General features: G+C 35.6%; 1 protein-coding gene across 7 annotated transcripts in view; it reads left to right on the top strand.

The window, feature by feature from the left end:
* Nucleotides 1-4,848: 4,848 nt before the first annotated feature.
* The window catches only part of cuedc2 (CUE domain containing 2), a 9,912-nt gene continuing 5,041 nt past the window's right edge, over nucleotides 4,849-9,719 (top strand). The window contains exons 1-4 of one of the 7 annotated variants that reach the window (XM_041269071.1): nucleotides 4,849-4,939; nucleotides 8,523-8,604; nucleotides 8,715-8,858; nucleotides 9,237-9,298. In XM_041269071.1, the coding sequence (XP_041125005.1) occupies nucleotides 8,531-8,604; nucleotides 8,715-8,858; nucleotides 9,237-9,298 (280 nt within the window). In that variant the 5' untranslated portion in view covers nucleotides 4,849-4,939; nucleotides 8,523-8,530. Of the gene's footprint in view, nucleotides 4,940-5,753; nucleotides 6,014-7,453; nucleotides 7,473-7,509; nucleotides 8,605-8,714; nucleotides 8,859-9,236; nucleotides 9,299-9,719 lie in introns of those variants that run through there. The other 6 variants (XM_041269069.1, XM_041269070.1, XM_041269073.1 and 3 more) reach the window with 6 other exon arrangements.

The following is a 9,719-nucleotide window of genomic DNA, read 5'->3' as shown; positions in this document are numbered from 1 at the left end:
ATTTTATATGTACAATAATCAATTTATCTTAACATTTTGGAAAATTTCTCTGAATAATAGTTTCCTTTTGGTTAGGGACAGAAAAAGATTTTGTTTTGTTCAATGGAAACAGCCCAGGAATTATTTTGGAATGCTTTCTGAATAATACGATCAGTAGTCCTTACAGAATATGGCATTCAGAAAAATAAACAAATAACAAAATTACAGGTGACCTTCTTAAAGCACCTCTGTGGCCTTTATAAAGCTCTTCAACATTTATTTCAGCTGGTACATCAGCTGGGGGGGGGGGGGGGGGGGTTGGGGGGTAAAAATAACTAAACAACAGTAGCATGGTAAAATGTTGTATATTAAAATGTTTGCTGACAGAAAATGTGGCACGTTAGCTAAAGAAGGCACAATGCAGCTACAGTTTTAAATGGGGAAACAGGATTTGGTATTTAAAAAAACAACACAGTCATTACTGGGTAATCAAAAGACAACACAAATACATGTGGCTTCCTCACAAGCCTTGTGTGAAATGTTACAGTATGTGGCTACAGTTGTGTGAAATGTTACACAGCATGTTGTTAAACTGTCTGATGTAGTGATGCTTCAGCACAATTATTGTACTGAGTTTTAACTCCTCTTTGCATCAAGAACACACAGCCCTGTTCTATCACTGTACAACTGATTTTTACTCTTCTAGAAAGACCTTTTCTATTTATTTTCAATTACTTATCTTTACGTAACAGCAACATTTATAAATAAAATGTCAATGCCAAACAAACTTTGTATGTTTCATTTATCAATATAATTGTAATGTGTAGAGTTCTGTCACTGTGTAAAACTCTGTTCTGTGCCTACATTAAGTGGTCAAAATTTATATCGTAGTTTCATAAATCAAAGTTAGTGTACTGGGACTGAACTCTAGCAAGATGTCAAATTTGTCAGGAGCGCTGTGAATAAACTCCAGCAAAACAACGTTTGTATTTCACGTTCTTATTGTGTTTATGGCAATCCCTTCACAAAGGCTGCTGTTGCTTTTCATGCTCACAACAAATTATTATAAAATTAAGTCAGATACTATGACAAAATTTAGTCCATCATGGAATGTATTATTTCTGCAGGACAAAATCGTTTCAACTTTCCAAAATCTGTTTTCAAAAGCAAAAAAAAAAAAAAAAAAAGTAGTTCACGAGATTAATACAAGTGCCCTGAATATGATAGAAATATATTTTTGTTGAACTGAATGAATACATAATGAACAGAAAACCGTACATGCTGTGATGAAAAACAATCCATGTGGACAAACTTTTGATTGAAGAAAGCAAAACAAAACAAAACAAAAAACCTTGGGATTGCTGGTCATCGTAAATATGGTGAAATGTTCTTGGTACTGTATTTCTTCACAGGCACAACAATTCTCTATGTCATAATTAAAGCAAACACAGTACATTCCTAAATGACTAGATGTTGCTCCACGCTTCATTTACATACTGTGAATTCCAAAATACAACTTCTGCAGGTTATTTACTTTTTCTTATCAATAATCTTAACAGTATCCTTCTCTAAAAGAACCAGACCAAATGTTGTTGTATTTTTTTTTGTTTTTTTTTTTAACAACCAGTCACTGGGGTTTCTTTTCTAGGTGCGTACTTTCCGTTTACCTTTATGTTAGACTGATATTGAGAAACCAATTCCCCTCTTCTGCTTAACGATCTGGGAGAGACCATGACTTTATTCATATGGCCAAACATGTCAATAATATGCCTTATCATATTGTGCTAGTCTTTGCCTTTATAGCTTAATACAACATGCAGCATGAAGAATGCCAGGCCTACCTGTGTTCTCCCAGTATACAAGGCTGTAGTAATGTTCTGTGACCAAAGTGATGTTGAACACAGCAAGCAATTTTCGGCACATTGGTAGCTTTTGATTATCATTTAAAACTAAGACCATGCAAGTCAGGGAACACAGCAGCTACCTGAATTATGATACGTATACATATATAAAGCAAAATATGTCTAACATGTTTTGCTTATTTCCTGTTTAAAACTATTTTCTGTTTTCTCAGTAAATATGTCAAAGTAAGAAGAGTTCGCAGGTCACTATGAGTGTGTTACTGTAAAATGATACTGATTATTACCATGCAGGGGCTACAGTGCTAGCTCACTTTGTGAATATAAGTATTGCACATGCTGTAATCTTAATCCATAGTTCTGTGCTATTTGTGTTCCAACTTATAAAGAAAATTAAAGTGCGAATGGAATGGCAAAATGCAAGACTGGGAGACATGGCTTTATAATAATGAGGGAGCACTTTAGTAATATACCTTCTGATTTAATAACAATATGTGCTGTACTAAACACATCGATCACTAATGAAATATATCAAATTTAGATTTTAAAGCAAAAAGCATCCTCATTTTGCAGTTTTTTTTTTTTTTTTTTAAATGGGACATTACTGTGCTTTCAAATTTTTTTTTTTTTTTTTTTTAAGTGTTTAACACTTACGGTCCATGGCAAACACATTTAAATGAAAAAGAATAAATACATTTTGAACCAAGTAAACCAAACACTCCGGTAAACACCAATATTGATGTTAATCACATTGCCCCCCCCCCCATTGTTGATTTACTATGGCATCTTTTTTAATGTCTGCGAAGAGGGATTGATTTATGAATGGAAGGGGTGACTGTACTCGGAAATGTGTGAATCATGTTCTATATTTATTATTTTGTTTTCAATAAAAACACAAATGGCCTGTGACCAATTTTGAAATTTGAAAATTGTCTGCCAGAAATGATGATATTTTTACAGCATCACATCTTAAATATAAAACTAAATCATCTCATTTTTTAACTTCTGCATTTGCTGTATGGACAAAAAACTCCCTCCATTTTGAAAACTGCTTGCCACTATGTCAGTCTGGACGTTAAATAACCCTTACAGCAATAAGAGGTTAGAAATGGCATCTTTAAGCTATGATCCAGTATAGCACAACAGAAATGTGTTTATTTATTCTGCACATTTTACAGGAAACACATTCTGAACTGATATTTTCAAAGTGTACTGATAATATGATTTTTTTACAGCCAGGCCAGTTAAATGATGTCTGTGTCTTCTCTTATCTTTTGTGCCGCCAGTCTGAGTCCCACTTGCTCACCCATTGATTTCCACCTGGATGCCAGCAGAGTTGCAATTCAGTGTCTAAGGAAAAGGATTAGAGTCCCCTGCAGGGTGCTGGCTCCACTAATCAGTTTGAGAATTCTCCCAATGAGGATTTTGCATTGTTTTATTTTCCTCTTATGAAACCCAGTCTCACTTAGCAAGCAGTGTGCTGCCAAAGCCCTTTATTTTCAACACTCCCTCTTGCAGGTCCCAAGTCTTGGATACTTGCCATCAGAGATCCACTGGCTACCACAATAAGGTGTCTGCATGAGGTTAGGAACCTGCTGCTCTTGTTTACTGACCCCTCTTTATAACTTGTGTGACTCCAGGGTCATTAAAAATCACTAGACCATATATCAAAGTGTAACCACGTGACCCACAACAGTAATGTGCTGTTGGGTCTCTGTTCAGAAAGTTGCAGTCTCCATCTTTGTCAATAAAGCTACTTGGCTAGACTCCTCTCATGAATGGCTCTTTTAAAATGTCAGATTTGTCCTTTTTTAATGTTGCCACGAAGATGGAACAAATAAAAAGTGCCCAGAAAGAGGCATAGACTGCAACTTTTAGTGTTTTTAGCCAACAAATAAATTGTACTTCTCATGTACTTCCATTCATGGAAAGACAGAACTAATGGCTTAAACAATAAGATTATTGGGTAATTGAAAATCTTTCCAAGCTCTGAGATGAATTGAGATCGAGTACAGCTTGAATCTAGGGATTGCTTTCTAGTTATAGTCTTTCGAGGGCTTTAACAGAAATACTGTGTGTTAAACACAAGTTTATTGAAGGTTTTTTTTTTTTTTTCTTCAGCCTGGGATATTATACTGTCACTTGGCTCAGCCTCACTGCCAGGGATTCAAAGCTGACAAGTAAGAAAATCACAAAACAGCTTTAAAGATTTTTTCCTCCTGACCTACTAAAACCAGTATTCTGTCTGAGCATTATTGAGCACTTTGTCAATGAAGTTGACCAGTTGGAAAAGTTGTGAAAACTGCTTGTGCACTACAAATGCCTAGGTCAATGACAGCTGAGCGTGCAGTTGCTGAATACAATCTTTTAATCTTTTAACCTGTCTAGCCAACCTAATTGATAAGCCACTGTTTGCTCTAAAAAAAGTGGCATCTGTTAAAAAAGAATCACATTTCTAATTCTGCTGTAAAAGAGCATTTGCTAATTAGACCGTGACTGATATACTCTTATTGAAGACTAAGCCACTAGAATTGGACAACGAGCAAAGAAACAAAGGTGATCTATACATGTTTAAATTGTTGCTTGTGTCTTTTAGGTTTGACTGTTAGAATATTCATTATTCATCCTAGATTTGAGCCTTTTTAAGGAATCAAGGGTCACAGTCAACTCATAGGAAATATGGATTTAAGGTACATTAGGTTAATTAATATATATAGTAATGTATATAATCTATAATTTGTCATTTAATACATTGGTAATAGAATATTCTGGATTTATAATGTATTACCTAATTGGTATTGATCTTATTTAGAATTACAAAGTTAGATAATTCTTAAGTAATAGACCTAGTACTTGATCTATGTATTGATATTGGAAAGTTGCAGAAACTACACTGTTTAAGCTTTTACCTTATTTGGACATATTGCAAAGTGCTCTTTAGCACATGTCAGAAAAATGTGACTTCTAGAAATTCCATTGTAATGTTAGCACATGGCGTCTGGAAATTCTGTTACATCTGTATAAGACCTAAAGAGATTAAAAGCTGCATAGCTGGTATATATAATACAGAGAGGAAGTCACTGTATGACAGCAGGACCCAGGTAAGGAAAAGCACATACTATTAGATATAAAGGCAGAAGCCTAATTTGTTGGGGGGGGGGGGGGGGGGGGGGTTGTTTTTTTTTGTATTTGGAACCAGTATTTTACTTCACCTAGGATGAGTGTTCATTGAAAATCTCCTCAAAGACATATGGGTCAGGAACTGTTTTTGTTGTTTTCTGTTTGTGAACTGCAAAGCTATGGTGCCCTTTGCAAGAAATGTATCAAATGGCGTAACCCAATACACATTGTCTGGTTATTTTCTAAATTGAAATAGTCATCATACACATGGGTGGGGTCATACGCAAAAAACACTCATATCATATAACACACGTATTTATCATATAACTCACATTATTATATAACACACGTATTCTTCCAACTCAACACCACACGACCATCGGTAAAAACAGACATAATGAAGCGTTCTTACCTTTGTATAAGTTAATGATCAGCAGATGTGTCAGTCGCTTGAACAGCACAGCTTGGTGTTGTCACTAACTGCTGGGCAGAATAAATGATTTTCTTTTCTATGGGTAAATATCGAGGTTTTCTTCTTATGCATCGGGACGCGGGACATTTGCTAGAAAATCTGGACTGCCCCGACCATATAGGGACTGTTGGCATGCATGCATATATGTTGTATTATGTGTTTGTTGAATTGGAGTTACTTCTTGTTCTGACAGATATGTATTGTTTATGTAACAATATGTATTGAGGCTGCAGGTTACAAAGTAGGTTACTTATTTTAGACACGAGGAGGCGCCTATTCTCTTCTCTTCTCGATTGTCTGTGTGAAATGTATTTGGGAAGTGACGTCAGACGTTTGAAACCCGGACCGGGCGACGGCGGGCTGCTGTTGAGATGTAAACAGTCCAGATATTGCAAGAAAGATACATTTTTTTGTTGTCTAAAGAAAGGATTGTTGTGTGATTGATTTTACGTTTTTGGGTTGTTATTTTTATTTTCTTAATTTTAAAACGTTGTTGGAATTAAAAGGTGGGTTATTGACGTTTTTTTAACTAATCACCGTGGGTAACAAAGAAATAATTTCGACGTTTCATTTGATGGTAAAGGTAACCACTTTGTAATAATTTATTTTGGTTGATTTGTGTAACAGATTTACTTTATTGTAGTTTAGAAGGTACAAATGGCGATTCCTTGTTCTGCCTGGCAGTACTGTAAACTAGCCACAAACCTGGTTACTGTCTTTAAGTAGTTTTTGATGAGAAAGTGAGAATGATACAGTTGTAAATCATGTTTGTTTAATAAACGATTAAAGCACTTATATTCAGATTTGTAAGGAATTTTGACTGACAGAAATGTATAAGCAGTCAGGTTTTGGTCACATGAAAGTATCACTAGATGCGTTCAGTCGAAAGCTTACCTTTGAAATTAACGATATACATAACTTTAATGTTTAGGTCAAATGTTTAAAAAAAAACAACAAAAAAAAAAAAAAAGTTTGTGGGGGGGTATTTCCAGTTAGACAGTAAAGTTAATTGAGAGGGTAAAGATCATCGTTCGTTTACGAAGTATACTGCAGTTGTCACCGGGAGTGTTTTTATGCATGTTGTTTTGTCCAAATTTCTTGTTCTTGTTTATTTAGTTTGATTATACTTTTGTTACCCTGTTAATTAGGCAATTATTAGTACAGTATTCCAAAATGACTGACAACTTTGAAGTGATGACTGAACTTCGGCAAAACCATTTACATGGAGGCCTTTATGCATACACGTCTAGAGGTTCTGGAACGAACTTTATTTTGTATTGCTGTAGTATTATTATTATTGTTGATATGTGTATTTATTTCGTCCAAGAATTGGGGCAGCAATTCTTGAAAAGGTTTCCATCATATTTATTGGAAAACGATTGAGTGCGAACAGCCAATCGGCTTCCAGATCTAGCGAGCACAACATTGTATTTTGCATAGATGCCCGCTGGAACGTTGAAGTGCGTAACTGTGAATTACATTTTTAAATCAATCCGCGCATAACTACTGGCTTTTGCACTTAACATTCTGATCTACAACTAATTTGATAACATAAAACGCTCCAAACATACTTTCTGACGCTGGTCTACAGACAAGCGCAATCATGTCCATGTGACAGGTCAGGACACCGTAATGAAAGCTCAATTCACAGCTACTGGACATGAAATCAACAGGGAAGACACGATTGGTCCACAATTCTGTCATTGGCTGGGTGCACACAACACCCTCCGTCGAAACCAGCCAGTCAAACTCCCAACCCTGTTTCAGTTCTTTCTGCACCAGCCAGTCCACTCCCTGCCTGCTTGAATGACGCCCAACATCCAATAAGTTTCGAGTCACACAATTCTACCCGGACTATTCAACAATTGTACCTGTCCAGATAAATTATAATAAGAAAATGTAAGACCCCAATAAATAAACATGTCAGCAATAATAACGTTTTCTCTACGTATATGTCGTTTTTCCATTCTAATTATGTTAGGGACTATTTTCTTCAGCGGAGTGTTACCTGGCAAAATATCAGAAGTTCAAGATAAATACAGGTTTTTAAAGTTTTTTTTTTTTTTTTTTTTTTTTTAAAGAGAAAATAAGGAAACAAATATTCTCTAATAGCGATAGAGACCTCTTGATGCTGACTCTACAGTGTGGTAGATGACCCTGACTTTTGTTCGCGCCCTCGCCTACGGCTCGGGACGCATAACTCCAATCGCGGTCATCTACCACACAGTAGATCCCGCATCGACGGGCTCTATCGCTTAATTAAAATACCGTAATCTTACAATGTTGAAAGTTCCATTTTCTTCCGTAAAATAATCCCTTTTTAACAAGGAGCTGTTTTGTTCTGTTCTGTAATGGAAAGCAGAGGCCACCAGACTTGTTTGGCTGGTCATACATTTGAAATGTGGACTGCAGTGGTGAAGGCAAGGCCTTTGTTTTGTAAAGTTGTGTCACCCAGTCTCATATAAAAGGCACTTTAAATAAACAATCTCAGACAGGCAGTAGCTGCTCAAGTTTTCTGAAAGATTGGATTAATACAGAACTCCATAAAGTGAACAAAGGTCAGAAAGACATTGTTAAGGCTAAAAATCTAAAGAAAGATTTCACTGTGCTTTATTCCACTGCCTGGTGTAATCTTTTAAAGACCTAGATTAGTATGCATTAGTAAGAAATACAAACAATAAATCCTTAATTAAAAAACATACATACTCACATTTAATAATCTCAGAAATGTTGATAATTAATTTTACACCTATACCATTGTGTTCAGTTGTAATAAATTGCCACAGGATTTTGGCTCACGTTTTCTGAAAAAGTGGAATAATGCAAAACTCCATACAGTAAACAAAGGAACACCAGAATCCAGTTAACTAGGCCTGACATAGATTCAGTTGACTGCAATTTATTTCTTAGATTGCTTCAAGGTTGTTAAATAAAGAATCTGCTTAATGGCAGTTAATCCAAAGTTTGCCCCAATGGCTGCATTTCCTCTGTAAATGGACACAACTGTCTGCTCCTATTCTAAATCCCCACCCACTCCAATGTTACAACATCTGCTATGCTAGTGTGTGCATTTCACTTTTGTTTATTCCAAGGGCATACGATGGAACTAAGCAAAATAATCCAAGAGGCACTGTATGAGTTCATCCGACCCCACATCCCAGACGCAGATATTAGGTAAGACTTTAATTAGCACTTTAAATAACACCCAATTAATGATAACATGTAGGCCTATGACAAGTGTATGTTTAATTCTATTGTTTTCCCATCACTTTTTTTTTTGGCAGTACACTAGATGATGTGGTGCTGTCATACATCACTGGTGTTTTGGAGGACCTTGGAACTCAGGACTGTGTGGAGGAAAACTTTGATGTTGAGATGTTTGTAGAAATGCTGGAGGCTTATGTACCTGGATTTGCTGGAATTGACAGGTAGGGGAACCTTAATTTTAAGTTACAGATACAAAAGGTCTAGTTAAACTGGTACAGCTCAAACAGCTAAGCAGTAGTTTGTTTGAGTGCATATTCAATTTTTACATGATTGTATGGTTAGTCAAAGAATACAATCATGTTTTATGTACAATATTCCTTCTCTTGTATTTTGAGTTACAACTAAACAGTGGCGACTGGTAAACCTTCATATTAATAATACGTGTTTTTGTTCAATATTCTTATCAATAATATTTAGCACAGCGTCAGAACTGTAGGAAATGTCGCCTGATTCATATATGTATTTTGTTCTTTCTATTAAATCAATGATATAATAATGCTGCTATTGTATTTATTTAATTACTTGTATTCTGTTTCTAGTGTCAAAGTATGCGAGATGATGTTTAATCTAGCAGTGGCACTAACTAAAGTCAGGAACAAAGGTAAGGAACATTAGAGTTCGTTCAAAATGCCAATGCATATTTTCTTTCTTACCACATAAAGCTCAATCCCACAAAAATGTAGTCATTTAAAAGGCTCTGACACTGTTATCTGTTTTGTTCAGCACAAGATACAGTGTATAGCTATTAGAGTTGTTTTTCTAGTTAATGAGGTAAACTAATTAAACCGTCAAACAATGTGCAGAGTAGTTACGGTGACACATACGGTTGAATAAATCCATTTTGGTAATTAATGAAAAATGTACTTCTAAATTGCCCTGTATGATAAAAAATGTTGTCCGCCTAACTAGCTTAAAATTAGGTTGTCCCTTTGTCTTTCGTTCAGTGTTTGTAATTGCAGTTACTCAAATGCTTTATTATGGTGTTTAATAACCTTTTAACCCTTTGTGTGGTATGGAGATGC

Source organism: Polyodon spathula, chromosome 13 (genome assembly GCF_017654505.1).
Source record: "Polyodon spathula isolate WHYD16114869_AA chromosome 13, ASM1765450v1, whole genome shotgun sequence".
In the NCBI taxonomy this organism is placed as follows: Eukaryota; Metazoa; Chordata; class Actinopteri; order Acipenseriformes; family Polyodontidae; genus Polyodon; species Polyodon spathula.
This window is presented reverse-complemented; position numbering and strand designations above follow the sequence as displayed.